General features: G+C 46.6%; 1 protein-coding gene across 1 annotated transcript; it reads left to right on the plus strand.

Moving 5' to 3' along the window:
• The first annotated feature begins 356 nt into the window (after positions 1-356).
• On the plus strand, positions 357-24,367 carry LOC309345128 (nigwaprin-b-like). The gene is made up of 5 exons (XM_081868190.1): positions 357-542; positions 19,557-19,691; positions 21,416-21,550; positions 22,823-22,957; positions 24,208-24,367. Exons 2-5 carry the CDS (start codon positions 19,607-19,609, stop codon positions 24,210-24,212), a joined length of 360 nt encoding a protein of 119 aa, XP_081724316.1. The 5' UTR covers positions 357-542; positions 19,557-19,606; the 3' UTR covers positions 24,213-24,367.
• The last annotated feature ends 1,417 nt before the right edge of the window (positions 24,368-25,784 follow it).

Consider the following 25,784-nt stretch of genomic DNA (forward strand, 5'->3'; position numbering starts at 1 on the left):
TAGCATCCTGTTTGCATCTTCATTTAGTTATGCAATTCATCAGTAAGATTGTGTTATATGTGGTTTGTTATTTGGGCCTAGAATTACTGATATGCTTGCCTCTAACTATGTATCCAGAAGGCGTTTCAGTTGCAGTGAATGGTTTATCATTTGCAGTGTATTGTGGTGTCATTGTTGCAGAGTAGAGTTTTAAAAAACGAAACATAAATCCATCCATATTGTTTTTCAGGTTGGTGATGGTATCGTTCGCTTCCTCTTCTTATCTTCCTCTTCTTATACGGGTGCCTTAAGGAGTTGCAAATTCACTTCAGTTCCCTTTGGCATGGATGTATTTGCAAATATTTGCTCTGTCTCAGTGACACCTGGATGTTGCAATTGTCTTGCAGTTTCAGATTCAGACGTTGCTGTTTTATTAGTATATTTGATGACTGTCTTTTAGCTAAGTTGGCAATAATCTGGGTGCTTTCTTGCCAGACTCAGACCATCATTGTCTCTCCGAATTGCTGTATTTTTCCAGCTGAAGCCTTTGGCATGTGTGAGATGTAAGTCGAGGTATGAGTTTGGAGAGGGGGTGGGAATGAGGAAGGGGCAACATATTGAGGAGTGTCGTGCGCTGATTGGCTGAGGGTGATGCGTGGCACGTAGAACATCCACACCTCTTCACATACATATGTGGAGTTTTCAAGTCTTGGTTTACATATTTCAGTAGAGTCTATATACTGTTAGTGAGATATAATAAGGTAAGGTAAGGTTCATAAGATAGCTCTTATGTTAGTTGTTTCCTTCACTGTGTCAGGTTTCATAGGTAGTGTTTTGTTTTGTAATGTGAGGGGCTACAGATAGTTTAAGAAGGTTGAAGTTGTATTTTTCCTAGGAGTCAGAATGTTTTTCTGCTAGTGAAGCATCTGGTAAAGACTGAGTTTCTTCTGCTGGTGAATTGCAGGTCTAGCAAGAAAAGGTTAGGATTTATTCTTGTAGAAGGAAGGTGTACATGCAATTTTTTTACAGGTTTGTTTTACATATTGATACTTCCTGCTCCTAATAAATGGGGGGGGGAGTGTCAGTTTGCATTTCTTAGTACAGAAAGTATTGATCTGATGTGTAGAGTTCTTTCCTATTCTACTTGGTTCAAGAGTGTTCTGGAAAGTTTTCTTTCCATGTGGGAGAAACAAGCAGAAGGTTCTTGTTTGGGTTATGTCTTCTGGGAAGCTGAGTACAGCTGGTTTAAGCCATTTCTGTTTAAAGCGTCATGCTGATGATTATAGTCCAGAAGGAGCCTGGGCTTCACTTGCTTTCTCTTTCTGTCTCGCTGTTCTGGTGTGCTATAGTGTTCAGGTTTAGTCTTATTATAAATCATTGTATGTTTTATTGTAAGTACTGCAACTGGATTTTTTTATGGACTGTGCCAGTCCTGAATGTATTGGATTTGTGACCATGATGCTCATTTGCCTTCAGTAGCAGTAAAGTAGTAGTAGTAGTAGTAATAATAATAATAATAATAATAATAATAATAATAATAATAATAATAATTTATTGTTTATACCCCGCCCATCTGGCTGGGTTTCCCCAGCCACTCTGGGCGGCTTCCAACAGAATATTAAAATACAATAGTACAATTGTCTCTGGTCTATTTCCTGGGAACTCTGCATCGTGTCTGAGTTTTCTCCTCCTCCACGCAGGTGCATCAATATGTAGGTTGTTATTTGGGCTTAGAATTACCGATACGCTTCCCTCTAATTATGTATCCAGAAGGCCTTTCAGTTGCAGTGAATGGTTATCATTGAGGTGTATTCTAATGTCATTATTGCAGAGTAGAGTGTTAAAAAACGAACCATAAATCCTTCCATATTGTTTTTCAGGTTGGTGATGGTATCTTTCGCTTCCTCTTCTTATACGGGTGCCTTAAGGAGTTGCAAATTCTCTTCAGTTACTTTTTGCATGGAAGTATTTGCAGATATTTGATCTGTCTCAGTGACACCTGGATGTTGTGATAAATGTAGAAATTGTCTTGCAGTTTCAGATTCAGACGTTGCTGTTTTATCAGTATATTTGATGAATCTCTTTTAGCTAAATTGGCAATAATCTGGATGGTTTGTTGGCAGAGTCAAACCATCATTGTCTAGCTGAATTAGTGCATCGTTCCAGCTTTTCCAGCTGAAGCCATTGGTATTTTCTTTTTGTGTAAGAACTAGTATGAAAGAGGCCTCCCAGCATTCTCACAAGCCCATATTAGATCAGCATAAACAGTTGGGCCTGATGAACATTTACTGTTCCCAACCCTAATCAAGCGGAAAGCCATCTAATTAGATTTTAATTTGATGCTGACCTGTTTTTAGGAGGTCATTTAATTATTGTTTGATTTTATACCAGCGTTATATATTTGATGTTAGCCACCCTGAGCCTGGCTTTGGGCGGGGAGGGCGGAATATAAATAAAAGTTGTTTATTATTATTATTAATAATAATAATAATAATAATATTAGTTAAGACATGACTGCAGGGAGGGAGGGGTGAGGGAGGGGTGACATCATGGGGTGTGTCGTGTGCTGATTGGCTGAGGGTGGGGTGGGGCACCTAGAACATCCAAACCTCACTGTCCAATAGTCCTGGAAATTAAAAAAGTAGCATCAGGCCCATATAGATGGAGGATGAACGAATACCTTTTTGAAATTGAGGAGGTGATAGAGAAGGCCAAAAATACCTTAAAGAACTACTTTGACTTAAATTTACATAAAGGTACTTCCATTGATATAGTCTGGGACGCCGGTAAGGCAGTCCTAAGAGGTCTTTTGATACAACAAAGTAGTCATAGGAAAAAATTGAGAGAACAAAAGAAAGAAGAGATTCTCAACCAGCTAAAAGATTGTGAAAAAAAACTAGTAATAAGACCAGGAGACGACAGGCTTATACAAACCTCCAAAACATTGCAGGCTCAATACTCCGCATTATTAAACCAGGAGGTAGAATGGAAAATCAAATTCATGAAGCAAAAATATTTTGAGTCAGCAAATAAGTGTGCTGGTCCTGGGGGAAGGTACCGTGGGTGTAAGCAGAGTCCACACGAAGAGGGGCGAGGTCCAAGACGGGGAGCCGGGCGGAGAACAGGTACGCTGGAACAGGAGGCCGAGCTGGGAACTGGAACACCGGATAGTCAGGAACAGGAGGCCAAGCAGGGATCAGGAACACAGGAAGGTCCAAAGCCAACAACGACGTTGCTCCCGCAACCTGGGGCCAGGCTGACTGGGCTTTTATCCTCTTCTAAGGCCGGGGGCGGTCCCGACCCCCAGGAGCCCCGCCTCCTCTGGCCTTAAGGCGAGCACTCCTCCTGGGGGCAACCAGTTCCCTTCGCCTCTCTGCCCTAAGCCTCTGCAGATCAGGAGAGGCCGAAGGGTTACTGGGCCCTGGAGGAGGCTCACCTGTGGCCACTGAGTCGTCAAGCCCCTCTGGGGCCAGAAGGGCTTCACCTGGGGCCAGCTCCTGATGCTCTGTCACAGGTGCAGGCTCTTCAGCATCTAGGCCTTGCCCCAGTTCAGCCGGCCCTGGAGGCGGGGACTCCTGTGCAGGCTGGGATTCCTCTGGTTCATCCTCTGAATCGGAATCCCAGGCCATCACACCATCCCCCCTCCCAGGCCCCCCCCTCAACCGAGGGTCCGGACCCGGCTTGCCGGGGTACGTCGCATGGAACTCTCGGAGGCAGGCAGGTGCGTGGACGTTGGCCGCTGGTTCCCAGGAACGGTCCTCCGGTCCATACCCCTTCCAGTCAATGAGATACTGCAGCTTTCCCCTGCGGTATCGGGAGTCCAGGATGCGTTCCACCTCATACTCAGGCTCTCCCTGAACCAACACTGGCTGCGGACGGGGACGGTTCGGGTGGAACTCGTCGGGTGGGGCCACCGGACTCAGCAGGGACCTGTGGAAGACCGGGTGAACCTTCAGGGTTGCGGGTAACCGGAGACGGAATGCTACAGGAGAGACTTGGTCCACGATAGGGAACGGGCCGGTGAAGCGGGCGTCCAACTTCCGCGAAGGTCGAGAGGGGTGGAGGTGGCGAGTGGAGAGCCAAACCAGGTCACCGACGCGAAGTTCCGGCCCCACCTGGCGGTGGCGGTCGGCCTGGGCTTTGTACGCTTCCTTGGCCTGGTGCAGTTGCTCCACCAAAAGCTGTTGCTGGGACTGGAGCTCTTGAAGCCACTCCGTCACCGCCGGGACCGCGGATGCCGGCAGCACATCTGGAAACAGCCGTGGATGATAACCGTAACTGGCCTGGAACGGGGTCTGCTGGGTGGATGCATTCACCGCGTTGTTGTAGGCGAACTCCGCCAATGCCAGGTGGTCGACCCAGTCATCCTGCTGGTAGCTGCAGTAACACCGGAGGTACTGCTCCAGCACCGCGTTCGCCCGTTCCGTCTGGCCATCGGTCTGTGGGTGGTAGGCTGACGAGAGGCAGACCTCTGTCCCGAGGGTCTGGTGTAATGCTCGCCAGAACCGGGATGTGAACTGAACGCCCCGGTCGGACACCACGCGCTCTGGTAGGCCATGCAGGCGGAAGACATGCTGAAGGTACAGCTGAGCGGTTTCCTTGGCTGTGGGTACAGATGGGCAGGGGGTGCAGTGCACCATCTTGGTGAAATGGTCGGAGAACACTAGAAGGCAGGTACAGCCACGAGACGGGGGTAAGTCCACTACAAAGTCCAACGAAACCGTGTGCCAAGGGCGCGGTGGAACTGGCAATGGCTGAAGTAGGCCGGGGGGTCGCCCGGTAGGACCCTTGGCGCGCCGGCAGACATCGCAACCAGCAACGTAGCGAGCCACGTCGGCCTTCAGGCGGGGCCACCAAAACTCACGACTGACCAGATGGGTGGTCCGATACCGTCCAAAGTGCCCCGCTGCTGGGGCATCATGGGCCATCCGGAGAACCTCCAGCCGCAGTGGCCCTGGCGGGATGTACAGACGGCCGTGGTGCAGCAGAAGGCCCTGATGCAGGACCAGCCCCGGATACTGTGGGCTGGACCCTTCAGCCAGCTCCCGGAGTCGTTCCTGGGCCCAAGCGTCGACCCGCTGCTGTTCCCGCACCCGAGCCTGCAGTGGTTCCGCCTCCTGGGTGGCCAGGAATGCAGCTGGAGGTAGGATCGTGGTGGGTTCTGCTTGCTGTACCGTGTCTGCGTTGTCTTCAGGTTTCCGGGACAGGGCATCTGCCTTCTGGTTCTGAGAGCTAGGGATATAGCGGATCCGGAACTGGAACCGGGAAAAGAACAACGCCCACCGGATCTGTCTTTGGTTCAGCTTGCGGGTGGTCTGGAGGTACTCCAGATTCCGGTGGTCGGTTCTCACCTCCACCGGATGTCGTGCCCCCTCAAGATGGTGGCGCCAGACCTCAAAGGCCACCTTGATGGCCAGTAGTTCCCGCTCCCACACAGTATAGTTACGCTCCGCTGGTAGGAGCTGGCGGGAATAGAAGGCACAGGGCAAGAGTGGCGCTTCAGGTCCATTCTGTTGAGACAAGACGGCACCGAGAGCCGTACTGGAGGCGTCGGTCTCCACCACAAAGGGTCGAGAGGGGTCAGGATGTTGTAAGATCGGCGCCCTCTGGAAACAGGCCTTCAACCCCTGGAACGCCTCCTCTGCCTCCTCGTCCCAGGAAAACGGCGTCTTTGGGCGCAGTAGCCGGGTCAACGGGGTGGTGCGATGAGCATAATCTGCGATGAAGGTCCGGTAGTAGTTGGCGAACCCCAGGAAACGCTGTAGGTCCTTGCGGTTCCGGGGTGCCGCCCATTCTCGAACCGCTGCCACCTTCCCAGGGTCCATCTGCACCCCATCTGGAGAGAGCCGGTGACCAAGGAAGTCCACAGTCCGCTGATGGAACTCGCACTTGCTGAGCTTTGCGTACAAACGGTGCTCACGCAAGCGCTGCAGCACGGTCCGGACATGTCCCTCATGGCGAGCCGGGTCACGGGAGTAAACCAGTATGTCATCCAAGTACACCACCACGTACTTATCTAACAAATCCTGGAACACGTGGTTGATGTAGCGTTGGAACACAGCAGGCGCGTTGCATAAACCAAAAGGCATAACCAAGTATTCGAACTGCCCGTACCGGGTCCCAAACGCTGTCTTCCACTCATCCCCGGCTCGGATCCGAATCAAGTTGTAGGCCCCCCGGAGGTCCAGCTTGGTGAACACCTGTGCCCCTTGCACCCGCTCCAGCAACTCCGAAATAAGGGGCAAGGGGTACCGGTCTGGGATGGTGATTTTGTTCAGGGCTCGGTAATCATGGCAAGGACGGAGTTCCCCACATTTCTTCTTAACAAAGAGCACTGGTGCCGCAGTAGGCGAGGTGGAAGGCCTAATGAACCCACGCTCCAGGTTCTTGCGCAAGAAGTCCTGCAAAGCCTCGCGCTCTGGCTCTGTTAGAGAGTATAAGCGACTCACCGGTAGGGGCGCTCCGGGCTGGAGGTCTATGCCGCAGTCAAAAGACCGATGCGGCGGCAGCTGGTCTGCCCCCCGTTCCTCGAACACGTCTTGGTAGTCCCGGTACACGGCTGGGAGCGTGGGTGCTGCCTCCTCCGTGGGTGCGGCCGCTAGCATCTGCGACTGAGCATGGGAACACGGATCTGGGAAGTGTACGGTCCGTTTGACCCAGTCAATCTGAACGTTGTGAGCCTCTAGCCAGTCCATTCCGAGCACCAGGGGGAACCGGGGCATGGAGGCAATGTCCAAGGTTCGCACCTCCCGGTGCTGCTGGAGACACAGGACCAAGGGCTGGGTCTCCCGAGTGACGGCACCCGAACGCAGGAGCCGTCCGTCAATTGCCTCCACCTGTACCGGTTCTGGTTTGTTCTGAAGTGGCACCTGATGATGCGCGGCAAAGGCAGCGTCCATATAGGAGCGGGTTGCCCCCGAATCTACCAAAGCGTGGGTAAGAATCCAGGGCCCACCTGGAGGGTAGAGACGCACCGGTACCATGAGATGTCGCAATTCTACTGGTGAGGGCCCTTCTTGCATGGTTTGGGACCCCACGTTGCTAGGGCCTTCGGCTACCGAGGTTGGCGGTTTCCCTGCGACTGGTAGCTTCTCGGGACAGGAACGGGCGTAATGTCCACCCCCACCGCAGTAAAGGCACAGGTTCCCCTCCCGACGCCGCGACTTCTCCGAGGGGGAGAGCCGAGGTCGCGCAGCCCCGAGCGGCGTTGGCTCGACTGGCAACTCGGCTGTGGGCGTGGACCTGCTGGGAAGGACTGGCGCCAGGAGTCGGGAGTGCTGGCGGTCCCGGGTCTGGCGACGGTCCTCCAACCGATCGTCTATCTGCAGGCTCCGCTGAATGAGGGTATCCAGTGTGGTGGGACGATCCATCATGGCCAACTGGTCCAGTATCTCGTCCGACAGTCCCTCAAGATACTGGTCCCGTAGTGCAGAGTCATTCCAAGACAAGTCTTGTGCCAACAGCCGAAATTCTGTGGCGTAGGCGGCGGCTGTGGACTTGTCCTGTCTCAACCGACGAATCGCCCGATTGGCTTGGCTCTCCTTCAGTGGGTTACCAAACGCAGTCTCTAAGTGGTTACAAAACCCCACATAGTCCGTTAGCAAAGGAGAGTCTTGCCGGAGCAGTGGCAAAGCCCACTTGGCCGCCTGGTCCTTTAACAAACTGATTAAAAAATGCACCTTGGTGCGGTCGTCAGGGAAGTTCCGGGCTCGCCCCTGAATGTACAACTTGGCCTGGGCGAAGAACATGGGAAAACTGGCCTGGGTCCCATCAAATTTCTCTGGCAAGGCCACTGGGTACTTGCCTGGAGCTAGGGCGTCGGCCCCAGGATCTGGAAAGGCTTCCAACCACTGCTGAAGCGCCGCAACCACATCGCTTAGCTGCTGAACGGTGTGGGTCAAGGCCTGGTTTTCCTGGGCCAATGCCACCAGCGCAGCCGCCTGGTCAGCCATGGCCTCTGGCTCTTCCCGAACGCCCCCCAACGAAGGGGGAGTGCGGGTGTGGCGGGAGCAAACTGTGCTGGTCCCGGGGGAAGGTACCGTGGGTGTAAGCAGAGTCCACACGAAGAGGGGCGAGGTCCAAGACGGGGAGCCGGGCGGAGAACAGGTACGCTGGAACAGGAGGCCGAGCTGGGAACTGGAACACCGGATAGTCAGGAACAGGAGGCCAAGCAGGGATCAGGAACACAGGAAGGTCCAAAGCCAACAACGACGTTGCTCCCGCAACCTGGGGCCAGGCTGACTGGGCTTTTATCCTCTTCTAAGGCCGGGGGCGGTCCCGACCCCCAGGAGCCCCGCCTCCTCTGGCCTTAAGGCGAGCACTCCTCCTGGGGGCAACCAGTTCCCTTCGCCTCTCTGCCCTAAGCCTCTGCAGATCAGGAGAGGCCGAAGGGTTACTGGGCCCTGGAGGAGGCTCACCTGTGGCCACTGAGTCGTCAAGCCCCTCTGGGGCCAGAAGGGCTTCACCTGGGGCCAGCTCCTGATGCTCTGTCACAGGTGCAGGCTCTTCAGCATCTAGGCCTTGCCCCAGTTCAGCCGGCCCTGGAGGCGGGGACTCCTGTGCAGGCTGGGATTCCTCTGGTTCATCCTCTGAATCGGAATCCCAGGCCATCACAATAAGGCTGGGAAATTATTAGCCTGGCAGCTAAGGAAAAGAAGAAAACAAAACGTGATAAACAAATTAATAGTAGATGACAAGATAGTAGAAGAGCCAACTGAAATAGAAAGAAGGTTTACCCAGTTTTACGAAAAGCTATACGAGAAAGGAGAAGAAGATGTTGCAGAAGTAGAAAAATACTTGGCCAAATATGGAGGGATTGGTTTAACCGAAGAAGACAGAAAATATCTAAATAAGGAGATCACAGTAGAGGAGGTAAGGGAGGCTATTAAGAAAATGAAACTTGGGAAGGCACCTGGCCCCGATGGACTAACGGCTAAATATTATAAAATCTTAGGAGAAGACATAGCCCCTGTTCTTAGTGAGGTTATTAATAACATCTTTCAGGGAGGAAGGATCCCCGAATCATGGAAAGAGGCAATATATTACGTTAATACCGAAAGTGGAAACAGAGAAAACGGATATAAGAAATTATAGACCGATCTCCCTGCTCAATAATGATTATAAGATCTTTGCAGACATCATGGCGAGCAGGTTAAAGAAGTATTTAAAGAGAGCCATCCATAAAGATCAAGCGGGATTCCTCCCGAATAGGCAGCTGAAAGATAATGTCAGGCACTTATTGAATATTATTGAATATTTAGATATGAAGATAGATATTCCGGCAGCACTGATTTTCATTGATGCCGAAAAAGCTTTTGATAATGTCTCCTGGTTTTTTTTAACACAGTGTATGAAAACAGTAGGAATAGAAGGTCCCTTTCTGGAAGCTATAAAGGCAATATACTCAGGGTAAAGGGCCAAGTTGATTATTAACAATAATCTTTCCAGCTCCTTTACGATCACGAAGGGCACAAGACAAGGTTGCCCATTGTCCCCCCTTCTATTCATTATGGTTCTGGAGATACTTGCAAATAAAATAAGGGAGTCTTCGAGAATAAGGGGGTTAAGAGTCGGAGAGAAGGAGTATAAATTAAAGGCGTACGCCGATGACCTGGTATTAACCTTAGGGGAACCAATGGACAGCGTTAGCAATGCTTTAAAGACTTTAGAAGAATTTGGCAAGCTGTCGGGGTTCAAATTAAATAAGAAAAAAACAAAAATCATAGTGAAGAATTTGGATGAAGATGTAAAGAATCAGCTGGAACAATTGATTGGTATTAAGGTAGTGAAAAAAGTTAAATACCTGGGAATATGGATATCGCCAAAGAACATAAATTTATTAGAAGATAATTATACCAGGGTCTGGAAAGATATTAAAAGAGACCTAGATACTTGGAATAGGTTAAAGCTATCATGGACAGGAAGGATGGTCGCGATTAAGATGAGTATTCTACCAAAACTACTGTTTCTATTCCAGAACATCCCCATAATCAGAGGAACATCATGTTTTAAGAACTGGCAGAAAGTTCTGGCGAAATTCATATGGCAGGGGAAAAGGGCTAGAATCAAGTTTAAACACCTGACGGACGCGAGAGAGAGGGGGGGCTTTGCAGTCCCAGATTTAAGGCTTTATTACGATGCTGCCTGCCTCTGCTGGATAAAGGACTGGGCCACTTTAAAAAACTCAGATTTACTGGATCTTGAAGGTTTTGATGCCAGGTTCGGCTGGCATGCCTATTTATGGCAGGACAAAGGAAAAGCCCATAAAAGCTTCTCCAATCATATTATCAGAGGCTCACTACTTGAAGTATGGAATAGGAACAAAAAAGTGATTGAAAGTAGGACGCCCTGGTGGCTCTCTCCAATTGATATTATAACATTAAAAAAAAACAAATCAAGAAGGGGAAAGATGGACATATGAAGATCTTCTAGTCAAATCGGAGGGGGACTGGAGGATTAGACCGTATGAAGAGCTGAAGGGAAAGTTAAATGGTTGGTTACAATACCATCAGATTTATGCGCTGTGGCTCGAGCACAGAAAAACAGGGATGAGTGAAAAAAAGTCAAAATATCAGGTAGAAATTTTGGAATGTAACACCAAACTCCTCTCTAAAATGTATAAGCAACTGTTGGCCTGGGAGACTAAGGACGAAGAAGTCAATGGGGTCATGGTTAAATGGGCCAGAGATCTGGGACATAATTTGGAACAGGAGAAGTGGCAGAAATTATGGAAGAGGGGCATGAACTTTACGGCATGTGCTACCCTCCGAGAAAATTTAGAAAAAATGATGTATCGTTGGTACATCACCCCAGCAAGACTGGGGAAGATGTACAAAACCGGAGGCAGCACTTGCTGGAGATGTAAAAAGAAGGTGGGAAGTTTCTTTCACATGTGGTGGACCTGTGAGGTGGTGAAGAGATTCTGGGACCAAATTTATGACGAACTGAAGAAAATATTAAAGTACAACTTTCTTGAAATACCGGAGGCGTTCCTCTTAGGAATGGTAGGAGAAGAGATTAAAAGAGAGGATGAAACTTTTTTTCAGTACGCCATGGCGGCGGCCAGGATTCTTCTGGCACAGAACTGGAAAACGCCTAATACCCCCACAATTAAAGAGTGGCAGATGAAATTGTTCAATTACATAGAGCTAGCGAGATTAACACAAAGAATTAGGCACCAAAATAATAGTAAATCAAAAAACGATTGGAGTAAATTTTTAGGTTATATTGAAGTTACTTTTGGAATCACTAAAGTCACAGTGGATGGAATTTAATACGTGCAATGTTTAGATAATAGTAATGGTTTTATAACCGGCGAGAAAGTTATAAGAGTTCTTAACCCAAACCGGGTTGGATGGAAGTCATTGTGTTGGTAATTTTTGTCTTTTTGTGTTTGTAACTCTTGTTTTTTCCTTTTTTGTTTATTATTTTTTGTTTTCTTTTTATATATGTTTTGTTGTTGGTTTTTGTCTTTTTTATGCTTGTTCTTTTTTCTGTGTATGGTGTATTATGTAAAAACTTAATAAACAGATTTAAAAAAAAAAAAAAAAAGAACATCCAAACCTCTGGGACGCCGCGGCCGCAGAAAAGGAGTGCGAGATAACTCCTCCGGGGGAGTCTCGAACAGCATGGAGATTTAGAGGGGTCGCGAAGGCTACGTGAACCCTGAAACCACAGGAGGGAATCCTGCGGGACAAGGTACCCTGCGACGCTGCCTGTGCTCGCCTGTGTTGCCGGCGTTTAACAAGGCTGGAGCTGCAATGTAAAGGGGAGGCAACAGACTCCATGCTGTGAAGCCTCAAGCTCCGAGGGAAAGTGGCGGACCTCCAACAACAGCGGAGAAGCTGGGAAGTAGCTATAAATCACTGTGGAAAAAGCAGTGGGGACAAAAGAAATATTGGAAATTACTTAGATAAGATTAAAGGAATGTTTTGATAAGAACCCAGCGGAGAAGAAATAATTGGTGAAAAGGAGGAGGAGTCCATTCCTGGCGGTAAGGTGAAAAGAAAGTATAGCAAGACGCTGGCAGAGAGGAAACAAAAGAGGAAAAGAGGAAACAAGCTGCCAGTGAGTGTGTGGTGGAAAGACCTCAGACACAAAGTATAAAGTGTCAGAGGCAAGGCAACAGTTGAACTACTACATCGACTAGGGAGAGGGGAAAAAGACTTTTCTGTTTCATCGGGACGGAGAGTGCTTTAGCCAGCATGGGTTTCGGTGGAGGACTTTTGCTTTTAAACCTCAGGATTGGGGAGAATTGGGACTTAAACGGAGTGTGGAAATATAGGTGCCTTAGCAGCACTCTGTGTTTAAAGACAGGGACTGTGAGACTGTGTTTAAAGTTTGTTTAAAGTTTGCTTAAAGATGGTGAGACTGTGAAAGGACTGCCATATTGAGTGAATTAAAGGGGACCTGCCTTCTTCATCCCCAACCGGATACATTCTTGAGCTTCAGAGACAGCTGTGATTCTCTTGATTCTTCGGGATTTAAAGAGACATATACCCCGGGATGCAAAGTTAAAGAATACGTTTTCGCAGGACCTTGCTCATGAGTTTGAGAACCCCCTGAATCTGGAAGTGTTTCTGGAGGTTCAGGTGTTTACTACATTTAATTATAAGACTCTGAGGATTCAAATACGTGTTTGAATTTAGGTACAGTTAAAACTGCATTATTAATATCTGATCTTAATTAAGGGTTAATTTTTGTGCTGTACCAATTTAGTCAATTTTGGAATCCTGTTGTAATATCTGAGAGACGTTAACCTTGTTAACCTTGTTACCTCTATATCTTACCCACATAGTATATTACATCATACAGTATACTAGGAAGAACTAAACTTAAATATACAAATGCCGAACGGTTCTAAGAAGGGGGTGGCAGCACCAGTGGAGAGGAGGCCTTCAAGACAAGAAGAGGGGAAGGAGGCAAGAGAAATTAGAGATTATGATAGCTTGATGGCCGAAATAAGAAAGGAATTTAAAAATAATGAACAGTATATTGAGAGAAAATTGATGGAGGTACAAGATACTCTAGACAAAAAATTGGAGGAAGTGGTAGGGGAACTGAAAGGGAAAGTTAAGGATCTCTCGGTAAAAGCTAAGGTTTTGGAGGATTCAGTGAAAAGGGTTCAAAAGGACACGAAAGACAGTAGGAAAGAGATGGACAGGATTAGATTAGAAGTCAAAGAAATAGGAGCAACACAGGAAGAGTTGTTGGACAACATGGCTATGACGCAGTTGCGACAAAACCAATCTAACCTAAAACTTAGAGGAATACCAGAGGATTTAAATGAGAATATTAGAGTTAAAGTGGTGAAAGAGCTGGCAATATGGCTAGATAGAAAAGAAGAAGAGATAAACCATTGCTTGGTAAACATATTTCGAATAAGAACAAAATCGGCCAAGGCCAGAGGGAAAAAATTGCCAGGAGATGTAATAGCCATGTTTAACTCATTGGAGATAAGAAACGAAATTTTGAAACAGAACTATGTCAAAAGGTTATATATTGAAGAAAACCCAATTATTATTTACAAAGAGATTCCTTCGAGATTTCTTCGAAGGAGGGACCCATATAAAAAATTAACAAATCAGCTGAAGAAAAATGGGATCTTGTATAGATGGGAGTTTCCGGAAGGTATTTCATTCTATTTCAAAGAAAAAAAGTTTAAACTGTCCACTATCTCAGAACTTCAAAAATTTGCAAGGAGATACGAGAAGGACCTGGGGAAAATGATGGGGGAGGAGGAGGTAGAGAACCAGCAAGGAGAAGAAAAAGGAGGGAGTGAAGAAGAAGAAAGAGAGGAGAGCTCAATAGGAGAAAGAGAAGAACTAGAGGAAGGAGACAAAGAACATTAAATTGTATATAGGTTTAATAAGTTAATTAAATAGTATATAACAGATGGCACTAAAAATACTAAACTGGAATGTGAATGGCTTGAACAATAAAAATAAAAGGAATCAGATTACACACATATTACTGAAAAAGAACTGTGATTTAATATGCCTCCAAGAGACGCACATAATAAATAAGCATAAGAGATTACTAAGCAATAAGAGATTGGGAATAGATTTTGTGACATCAGATAGAGTGAAGAAAAGAGGGGTGGTAATATACATAAAGGAAAAATATGATCCACAATTATTATACAAAGATGACCAAGGGAGAGTAGTCATTGTTCAAATGGTGTTTCAGGGAGAAAAAATAATTGTTGTGGGAATATATGCTCCAAATGATAAAAAATCAGCCTTTTATTTGGAATTAGGAGACAAATTGATGGAATGGACGGACCAAAAAATGATATTGATGGGTGACTTTAACGGGGTGGTGTCCCCAAACCTAGATAAGTCAACAAAAAAACATGAGAAGAAGGAAGGTAAATTACCGAGATCCTTCTTTGATATGGTAAACAATCTGGGACTGATTGATGCGTGGAGACTTAAAAACCCCACTACAAAACAATATACTTTCTTCTCAAACCCAAATCAGAGTTGGGGGAGAATAGACAGCATTTGGATTTCGAAGGAACTAACTCAAAATCTAACTAAATCGGAAATTCTTCCAAGAACTATATCTGATCATAATGCGGTCTCCATTGAGCTAAAAGGTAGGGATATCCGAACGGTTAGATGGAGAATGAATGAATCTTTATTTAATGATCAGAAGATTGTAAATAAGGCAATAGAGACAATAGAAGACTACTTTAAATGGAATTTAAATGGGGAAACTGCTATAGAGACTGTGTGGGACGGAGGAAAGGCAGTTATGAGGGGCTTCTTAATACAGAAAAATAGTCAAGTAAGAAAAGAAAAAGAGACAAAGAAGGAACAGATCCTAACACAGATTATGGAAAATGAAAGAAAGTTGACTATCAACCCCAATGAGGAGATCGCAAAACAGAATATAAAGATATTACAAGCTAAATTTTCTACAATAATCGACCAAGAGGTAGAATGGAAAATTAAAATGATGAATCAGAGAACGTTTGAGTCAGCAAATAAGATAGGAAAATACCTGGCGTGGCAAATAAGAGAAAGAAGAAAACAAAATACGATTAGTAGGATAAGGGAAGGAGAAAGGATTGTGGAAGAGCCAAAAGAGATAAGAAAGATATTTCAAAAATATTACAAGGATTTATATAAAAGAGGAAAGGAAACAAAGCAAGAAATAGACCACTTTTTGCAAATGCATCACCTAAAACGAATTTCAAAAGAAGAAAATGAGATATTAGACCAGACAATTACTCAAGAAGAGATAAAAAAGGCTATTAAAAGGATGAAAAGTGGGAAAGTCCCAGGGCCAGATGGCCTTTCGGCCAAATACTATAAAACACTAAGTAACCAAATATCCCCAGTGCTAGGAGAAGTGATGAATAATATATTAAAGGAAGGAAGGATCCCGAACACCTGGAAGGAAGCATATATTACCTTGATTCCTAAAAAAGATGCAGATACCCTGGAAGTGAAAAACTATAGGCCAATTTCATTATTAAATAATGATTATAAACTATTCACAGACATAATGGCAGAAAGACTAAAAAAGGTTTTGAACAACAAAATACATAAAGATCAAACGGGTTTCCTTCCAGGGAGGCAATTAAGGGAAAATGTAAGGAATCTGATAGATATTATTGAATATTTGGATATGAGTATAGACAGACAAGCGGCCTTGGTATTTATAGACGCTGAAAAGGCGTTTGATAACATCTCATGGGAGTTCTTGAAGAAAAGTCTGGAAACGATGGGAATGGGAGAGAAATTTAGAAGAGGGATAGAAGCAATATATAAGGAACAGAAGGCAAAATTGGTAATAAACAACACCACAACAGAATATTTTGGTATATATAAAGGAACTAGACAGGGTTGCCCCCTGTCTCCTTTACTGTTTATAACGGTACTAGAAATATTGAATGAGAGACTGAGGGGGGCAACAGAAATAAAAGGAGTGCAGGTAGGAAAGAGGGAATATAAAATCAAGGCCTTTGCAGATGACATCGTACTAACTTTAGAAGACCCAAAAAAGAGTGTAAAAGAAGCTTTACTAAAGATTGACGAATTTGGAGCCGTGGCAGGACTTAAGATAAATAAAAATAAAACCAAAATGTTGGTTAAAAATTTAACAAAGGAAGAAATAATAGATTTAGAGAGAAGGACGGAAAGTAGCTAAGAAAGTGAAGTATCTTGGGATATGGGTCACAGCTAAGAACATAAATTTATATAAGGATAACTATGATGTCACCTGGAGGAGTATAAAGAAAGACATGGAATTTTGGGGGAGGATGAAACTCTCCTTTTTGGGGAGGATAGCTGTTGTCAAAATGAATATTCTGCCTAGAATGCTATTTCTATTCCAGACCATCCCCATACTTAAAGACCTAAAACAATGCAAAGAGTGGCAGAGAGTCTTGGCAAAGTATATCTGGCAGGGGAAAAGGCCACGGATAAAAATGAAAATTTTGATAGATAAAAAAGAAAGAGGGGGCTTTTCTCTCCCGGATCTAAGTCTATACTATGAAGCGGCCTGCATACTTTGGTTAAAAGATTGGATAAAACTGGAGAATAGAGATCTACTGGATTTAGAAGGCTTTAATAATTGGTACGGATGGCATTCGTACCTTTGGTATGGGAAAGTGAAGGTCCACAAGAGCTTTCTAAATCATATTTTTAGAGGACCTTTATACCAATCATGGGAAAGGAATAAAAATCTCCTTGAAAGAAAGACCCCATGGTGGATCTCACCAATTGAGGTTTTAACGGTGAAGAAAACAAACATGGAGGAAAAAAACGCCACCTATGAAGAAATGTTAAGAAAAACAGACCAAGGGCCAAGACTTAGACCTTATGAAGAGATAAAAAATCTATTCACTGGGTGGTTGCAATACCACCAGGTGAATGATTTGCTAAAAGAGGACAAGAAGAAGTTGGGTTTTGATGACAAAAAATCAAAATTCAATGTAGAAGTAATAGAAGGTAAAAACAAAACCCTATCTAGAATCTATGACATACTTTTAGAGTGGTATACAAAGGACGAGGAGGTGAAGGAGGCAATGATTAAATGGGCAATTGACTTTGGTTATAAAATCGATTTTGAAAGGTGGCTGGAAGTGTGGAATTGTAACATAAAGTTTACAGCATGTATGTCTCTGAGAGAAAATGTTTGGAAGATGCTATATAGGTGGTACCACACCCCTGTGAAGTTGGCCAAAATGTATAGACTAAAAGATAAGAAATGCTGGAAATGTGGGGAGGTGGAGGGTGACCTATATCATCTATGGTGGACATGCAAAAAGGTGAAAGGCTTTTGGGAATCGGTTTACAATGAGCTTAAAAGAATATTTAAATACACTTTTCCCAAAAGACCCGAAGCCTTTTTGCTGGGAATGACGGGTAAAGATATTAAGAAAGAAGATAGAACGATATTCCTCTATGCCACCACAGCAGCGAGAATTTTATTGGCACAATATTGGAAAGTGGAAACTATCCCCAATATAAATGATTGGCAAATTAAAATGATAAAATATGCTGAGCTTGATAAATTAACAGGTAAATTAAGAGACCATGATGAACAGAAATCTCTGAAAAATTGGAGTAAATACTGGAACTATATTGGAATAAATGCTTAATGTGATTGGCGGGGTCAGAACAAATACTACCAGCGTGTGAATTTAGGCCTATAGATTAAAAATCAAATACGTAATGGAAGCAGATATTCGATACTTACCAAAAGGATGGAAGGAAGTCCAGGAGGCGGTTTTTGTGGGGGTGTTTTTTTTTTTTTTATCTTTTACTGTTTTGTGAAATAGCCAGATTAATCTATCTTTGTATAGTTAGAGAGAGGAAAAAGTTGGCTTGTATATCTTGACTCTTTTTTTTGTTACAATTTTTTCTTTTGTATTTGGTTGTATGTTTGTTATGTGTATAACCTTAATAAAAATGTATTTGGAAAAAAAAAAGAACATCCAAACCTCTTCACATACATTGTGCCTGTAATGTTGGCCACAGGTGGTGGGACATCTGCAGCCCCCCTAATGCTACCCCTCCCTCATGTTGACTGGATAGAACCAGAGAGGAAGAGAGCAGCTGAAGAAATTTGCTCTTCTCACACAGTAGATTGTGTAGGTTACTTATTTAGACATTCATCAAAGTGCCCTTACCGAAAAGTCTGTGTGTGTCAACTTTGCATTTAAAAATCTTGCTCAAGCATTCTCTGTGTGCTAAGCTCAACTTCTGCTTATGTCGCTATCGCCACGATTATGTGTTAATCTTGTGGTTCTGTGTCCTCATAGTCTTGCGTTCCTCCTTGATTTCCCCTATATTTAATCAGAAAATGCTTTCTTTGCTATGTGAATATGTGCACATTATTCTGGTCCTACAAGAGCTGCCGCACATTGGGTCAATATCTTCATTAAAACAAGGTCTAGTTCCTGATCCACCACCAGCAGTTCAGACCCCATGAATTCCTGGATGACTCCTGGTCCTCTGAAGGTCTGGGAGACCTTCAGACCTTCAGAAGGTCAGGGAGAGGGGATTGGGGGCAGCATCTGCATGGGTGACAAGGCCCATCTAAGGGGCTGGGCTTGTTTTGCAGTCTCCCCTCTTTTCCCCACCCCAGTTAGGCATTTAAAAGAAACATATTGATGACAACAACAACAACAACAACAATTTACTGTGCTCGGAAACATACTGGGAGCCAATGAAGGTCTTTCAGGACCAGTGTTATGCGGTCCCAGCGGCCACTCCCAGTCACCAGTCTAGCTGCCGCATTCTGGATTAGTTGCAGTTTCCGGGTCACCTTCAAAGGTAGCCGCACGTAGAGCGCGTGGCAGTAGTCCAAGCGGGAGATAACCAGAGCATGCACTACTCTGGCCAGACAGTCCATGGGTAGGGAGGATCTCAGCCTGCGTACCAGATGGAGCTGGTAGACAGCTGCCCTGGGCACAGAATTGACCTGCGCCTCCATGGACAGCTGTGAGTCCAGAATGACTCCCAGGGTGCACACCTGGTCATTCAGGGGCACAGTTGCCCCATTCAGGACCAGGGAGTCCTCCACACCTGCCCTCCTCCTGTCCCCCAAAACAGTACTTCTGTCTTGTCAGGATTGAACCTCGATCCATTAGCTGCCATTCATCCTCCAGACACTCACAGGACCTTCGCCGCATTCACTGGCTCTGATTTGAAAGAGAGGTAGAGCTGTTGGAACCCACTTTGGAGGCCACTCAGCCACAAAGGGACAGAGTACCTGCTAAGCAAGGAGCCTTTGGGTGCAATGAAGGAGAGGTGACTCATTTATCCTTGCAGGTTTATTAGCTTAACATCTGGTTTTAGGAAAAACTCTTGATCCTTGCAGGAAGAGATGCTCACTTGCTCCTACTCTGAGAATTGCATCCTGCACACCTCTGGGCAAGTTTGGGGAGGGCGTGGGGTTCACGCATAGGGGGGAGCAGTTCTGTTGCACAAGTGTAACTCTTTGTCTTATGCCATCCCGGTGATGAAAGCCAACTGTCACCTTGGTTGCTGACGTTTCCTCTTGCCCAACCAAGGGCTGTGCTCACCTCTCTCTAACCGAGGGTATAAATCTGGGCCGAGATCAGCCACAGCATCCAGACTCTTCTGCTAGCTGCATCAGGAACAGCACCATGAAAGCCAGGCTCTTCCTCGTCTTCTTCCTCATGGGCCTCCTCACCATCTGTGTTGAGCTGCCGTCTGCAGCTGGACAACAAGGTAAGGGCAGAATCCCAGTTCCAGCCAGGCTTCCTCCTCCTCTGGCAGTGTTGACCATCTGCACAGCCTTCCTTTGAAGCTGCTCCAACCTGTCTCCACCCATCTTAAAGTCCACCACCTTCTGGGGAGGTCTGTTCCATTGTTGAATAACTCTTAACATCAGAAAGCTCTTCCTATGCCTTGGCCAAAGGCCTGGTGGAACAACTCTGTCTTGCAGGCCCAGCAGAAAGATGTCAAGTCCCGCAGGGCCCTAGTCTCTTGTGACAGAGCATTCCACCAGATCGGGGCCACAGCTGAAAAAGCCCTGGCTCTGTTTGAGGCCACCCTAACCTCCCTGTGGCCTGGGACCTCCTAGATTTTTTTTTTTTGAAGACCGTAAGGTCTTCCGTGGGACATACTAGGAAAGGTGGTCCCGTAGGTACGAGGGTCCTAGGCCGTGAAGGGCTTTAAAGGTTAAAACCAGCACCTTAAACCTGACCCTGTACTCCACTGGGAGCCAGTGCAGCTGGTAGAGCAGCGGGTGAATGTGATCCCGCATCGAGGACCCCGTAAGGAGTGAGAATCCCCTTTCTTGATATTTGAAACTGGAGCAGCAGCAGCAAACCAGCTTCCTTCAACTTCCATGTGATGACCCTCCAGATATTTGACGATGGTCCACATGTCACCCCTCAGTCTTCTCTTCTCCAGGCGAAGCCTACCCAGCTCCCTCAACTGTTTCTCACAAGGCTTGGTTTCCAGCCCCTGGGTATGTTTAGCCTGGGGAAGAGAAGCCCCACAGTTGACCTGATAGCCAACTTCTGAAATCCAAAGGGCTGTCTCATAGAGGATGGAGCAAGTTTGTTTGAGGCTGCCCAGAGGTGGGGAGCTGAAGCAATGGATTCAAATGACCAGAAAGGAGATTCTGACTCAATATTAGGGAGAACTTTTTGGTGGTCAGAGCTGTTTGACATTTTAGGGGTGCCAGCACATCTCTTAGGCTGGCCACTGAGGACTGTGTTGGTGTCTTTGTGATAGATAGTTTCATCTTCCCATAGGATCTGGTTGAGAAGAAGGTGGAAAGGCTTACAGCATTAGCCCTCCAGTAGATACTGAACCGGGGGGCGTGGGTGGCACTGTGGTCTAAACCACTGAGCCTAGGGCTTAGAATCATAGAATAGAATAGAATCATAGAGTTGGAAGAGACCACAAGGGCCATCGAGTCCAACCCCCTGCCAAGCAGGAAACACCATCGGCTTGCTGATCAAAAGGTCAGTGGTTTGAATCCCCGTGACGGGGTGAGCTCCCGTTGCTCGGTCCCTGCTCATGCCAACCTAGCAGATCAAAAGCACGTCAAAGTGCAAGTAGATAAATAGGTACCGCTCCGGCAGGAAGGTAAACGGTGTTTTCGTGCGCTGCTCTGGTTCGCCAGAAGCGGCTTAGTCCTGCTGGCCACATGACCTGGGAGCTGTACGCCGGCTCCCTCGGCCAATAAAGCGAGATGAGCACTGCAACCCCAGAGTCGTTTCCGACTGGACATGACTGTCAGGGGTCCTCTCTCTCTAGATGCTGAACCCCCATGAGGTCTTGGGCTGGGGGGCTGAGTGGGGCTGCCCTGGATTCTCACAGAGGCTTGTGCTTGTTCTGGCCTGAGATCTGTATGGACTCTCAGCTCATGGGCTTCATTGCTTGTGGAAAAGAAAACTTCCACAGCATTGTGGTGTGGGAGTCATCTTTCTCTCCTGCAGTGCATCCTGGACAGTGTCCTCTGATCAAAGGCCCTGGCACATGTGCAATCTCCTGTCAGAGTGATGAGTCTTGCGGCCCTGGGAGCAAGTGTTGTGCTACAGGCTGTGGATTTGCATGCAAAAGAGTCGTTGAAGGTGAGAGAAGCCAGCAGCTCCCAAGCCCATCACTCTCTCCAGGAGAGCAGTAGCAGGAAGACACTCAGACCCAGGAGCTTGGCCTGTTGGAAGGGAGCAGGGACTCTTCTCATTGGCCATGGGTGATGGAAGGCGGGAGGTTGGCCTGTTGGAAGGGAGCAGGGACTCTTCTCATTGGCCATGGGTGATGGAAGGCAGAAGGTTGGCCTGTTGGAAGGGAGCAGGGACTCTTCTCATTGGCCATGGGTGATGGAAGGCGGGAGGTTTGTTTCTCACCAAATGATTGGCTGGTATAGCAGCGGCGTATTTGGTCTCCTATCACAGGTTCTCCTTTGAAAGTTCCTATTCCAAGAAAGGGTTACAGGAGAAGACAGGCCCCAGCTGGCATTGTTAGAATCTGGATAAAATCCAGCCCACCGGGGAACAGAGCCCCCTGAGCAAAATGTAGGCCAGGCTTGTATTTCTGTCCACAACCACTTGTGTCGAGGCCCCCACCCCCATACCACTCAATCTTCTTGCGGTTCCTGCATTGCTCATTTTGGGATTAGATGACCTTTGGAGTCCCCCCTAACTCTACAATTTTATTGTACCTTATTACACCAATAAATCATAGAAACATTCCGTTTCTCCCCAAGGATTATCCGTTATCTGCCCTCTTGAAAACATTTATTAGCTCAATCATGCATACAGTATTCCATACCTTTATATTTTAATCTTCCAAAGTCCAAATTCTCATTTCCACCCCATGGATGATGGCCGAGGGGTTGTACCCCTGTTCACTTCACTTACCAACTTGCCCCCACCCAACCCCCCATCCTCTTACCCAACTGCCCTCCCCTGATATTTCACCAAACCTTACACCTTGCGCCGTGAAACCTCACCATTACCTGTCCCCTTACACCTCAATAGAGACCACCCATACTTCCCTTAGGCCCCACTGCCCTATCCTTAGAAGCATTCCAGCAGGTCCTGCTTGCGCTTTTGGCCCAGCTGCATCTCTTTCCTCCAGCCCCTCCCATCTCACTTGCCAGCACTGCTGTCATGGCCCAGCAGCTCTCAGAAGTTATCACACTGTAGTTCACAGCATTACCTGTTGGCAGCCAAGCAAAGTGCTGCGTGATGACAACCTTGCCTTTTTATTCTATATCAAGATACAGCATTCTTTCAAAGTGCTGTGTGGAGTTTCCATTTTCATCCCACTGCTTGCTACCCGTTGAAAACCAAATCCCCTGTAGAGCATCCCAGTATGGGTGTCACCTTTTTCTCTTCCAGTGCATCCTGGACAGTGTCCCCGGCCCACTGGACCTGGGCACTGCGCGGAATTCTGTCAGGGTGATGCCTCTTGCTCAGCTGGGGAGAAGTGTTGCAGCAATGGCTGTGGGCACGATTGCATGAGAGCCATTCAAGGTAAGAGAAGCCAGCGGGTGCCAAGCCCGTCACTCACAGCAACACCCCCAGAAGAGCTGTGGCAGGAAGGGAGTTAGGCCAGGAGCTTGATGTGTTAGAAGGGAGAGGCAACTCTTCACCTTGGGTAAGGAGGATGGAAGGTGGAAGTGATTATTCTCCACCAAATGATTAGACCAGCGGTTCCCAAAGGTTCTGAGTCGTGGAGCACTTCTCAGGAGAGAAGTTTTTTATGGAGCACAGTTGCCTCCCAGATGCCAAAGGCACATATTTATTTATTTTTATTTCCAGTCTCTTTGCAGAGCCCTTGGAGATGCCTCACGGGGCACCAAGCGCTCTGTGGAGCCCAGTTTAGGAACCGCTGAGTTAGATGGTATAGCAGCTGCACACTTTGCCTCCTCTCTTGGCTTCCGCAAGGGCCAGCGGCTTGTTGTTTTATTTAAATTCTTTAAATGAAAGCTGGGGAGACGAGCTAATAGTGACGATGAGCACCAGGTGGCCTGGGAAGCACGGCTAATTAGAGTGTGGATTAAACTCATGTCTGTGTCCACAATTGCTTGGCTATAATCCGCCACACAATATAGCACAATGATTTTGTGTTGTTGGTTTCCATGGCTGGTTAGAAACCAACAGACATCTGGGATGAGTGATCTGCATTGTTAAACATTGGCATTCATTCCCAGAATAAGTAATGATGGCCACCAACTTGGATGGCTTTGGAAGAGGGTTAGACAGATTCAGGCTATCAAGGGCTACTAGTCACAAGGGCGATGCTCTGTTTCCACTCCTGGAGACAGCATGTCTCTAGATACCAGTTGCTGGAGACCACAAGTGGGGAAGGGGCTGCTGTTGTGCTCAGGTCCTGCTCCTGGGCTCACCAAAATGGGCATCTGGTTTGGCTACTCTGAGGAGAAGATGCTGGACTAGATGGGCCACTGGCCTGATCTAGGAGCTCTTATGTTCTTCTAGGGCCTCCAGAGACAGCCTATCCAGAGGTTCTTGGGAACATCTGACTTCTTTGAGAACAGCATGCTATGCTAGATGGTCTGATCCTGCTGCCAGGAGAAGATGCTGGACTAGATGGGCCACTGGCCTGCTCTAGAAGCTCTTAGGTTCTTCTGGGGCCTCCAGAGGCAGCCTGTCCAGAGGTTCTTGGGGACATCTGACTGCTTTGAGAATAGCATGCTGAACTAGATGGGTCACTGGTCTGATCCTGCTGCCAGGCACTTCTGATGCTTTCTCTTCTGTCCTAGGGTAACTTGGACTCCAGAGTGGATGAGCCCCTCCGTGAGACTCCTCACCTTGAACAGGCACCGCAGCTGACTTCTCTCTGGCTTCCTTGGGACTAGAAGACTGTACAGTGGCCCGAAACCCTAGGCTCACCCAATAAAAATGATATGAGTTTCCCATGAACCTTGGTCTCCGCCATCAAGTTACTGGGGAGACAAAGGAGGGGTTACTGGGCTGCTGTGAATGTATAGCAGTGTGTAAACGGGATGGCCTGCTGGTCTCTGGGGAAACTGGTTCAACTGGAAGGACTTACCTTTGGAGAAGCCATGCTGGTTCTGCTCCACCAAGCTTGTTCTTCTATAGGCTTGTTCATTCTGTCTTTAATAATGCTCTGAAACACATGTTAAGGTAATCAACCCGTAATTTCCCAGATTCCCCCTTGTTCTTTAAAAAAATAAATAAAGAGCATGACATGTCCAATTAAGGTCCAGAGGCTGATCTTAGGGCCAAGTTCCATATATATATAGTTATGACTTCACATTTGCATTCTTTAAGTACTCCAGTGCCGGGATTTGACAGGGGATGTACCAGGCATTGTTTCTCTGGGCTGAGCTTGCTGCCTGGGTAATTGGTCCCGCCCACTCACCTTTTAAATCATTTTTATTGATTTTCCAATAAAAAACATCCAATCATAATATTCCAAGTAAATAAATAAATAAATAAATAAATAAATAAATAAGAAAGATCAAATTATAGTCCAAATTGTATTTATTAATTTCTTGGGGCTCCCCACGGTCTGGATCTCTGGAGCAGATCTCCACATCTTAGTCCTGCTTCTCCTTGTTTCCATATTTTCCACATCTCGATATTAGCGCTTGGTAATTTTTTGTCCCTGGGTCCGGTATTTTCATTCATGTAAAACACCCTATCCTTTCATCCACTGAATACAGCTTTGTTAATATATAATATTTTCCAACTGCCTTTTTATCAGCTCAGCTTTGTCTGATTCCGTTCTAATTCCGGGATCTTGTCCAAATCTGTTATCTTTGATGGCATAGCAACTCATTAATTGTCCAACCTTCCTTTTGAACTTTGTTAAACCAAATTAAATTATTCGGCAAAACTGTTTGCAATATTAAACTGTGTTCCACAATATCAATCATTTGGGGATCGATCGGCCTTTGGAAACCACACTCTCCCCCCTCCGGGCCCTAGAGGGTCCCGCCCACTCACCTAATCAGCGAATTGTGAGCAGGCATGTGCCCACAGGGGTGGGCTCACCCTACCCTTCCGGTATATAACAAAGGGCCGTGGCTTGCACTACAGCCATGTCTCGTTGGCTCTCTCACCCTCCCTCCCTTGGTATATTGCTGTCACTTGTTGTTCTGCTAGACCTTGCTATTGGCGGTTTGGGCATTTCATAGCCGTTTGAACTTGGGGGGGGGGCGTTGTTTCTGCAGGAGAAGCTGCTGATCACCAGGTTCCCCCTGATGCCTCCAATGGACCCCCTCCCCACAATTCCCAGAGCTGCTTTACACTTAAAATAAAAAACTGTGTGTGTGATGGGGAACCTGCCATGATATGGGCAAGGTGGCAAGGG

This window comes from Podarcis erhardii (genome assembly GCF_964252035.2).
Source record: "Podarcis erhardii genome assembly, chromosome: 6".
Taxonomy (NCBI): Eukaryota; Metazoa; Chordata; class Lepidosauria; order Squamata; family Lacertidae; genus Podarcis; species Podarcis erhardii.

Bases quoted from the DNA above. Each gene is read 5' to 3' on its own strand.
- LOC309345128 (XM_081868190.1), top strand. From the start codon at position 19,607: ATGAAAGCCAGGCTCTTCCTCGTCTTCTTCCTCATGGGCCTCCTCACC. The intron at 19,692-21,415 runs GTAAGGGCAGAA...TCTCTCCTGCAG, and splicing joins GTCTGCAGCTGGACAACAAG to TGCATCCTGGACAGTGTCCT. The intron at 21,551-22,822 runs GTGAGAGAAGCC...TTTCTCTTCCAG, and splicing joins ATGCAAAAGAGTCGTTGAAG to TGCATCCTGGACAGTGTCCC.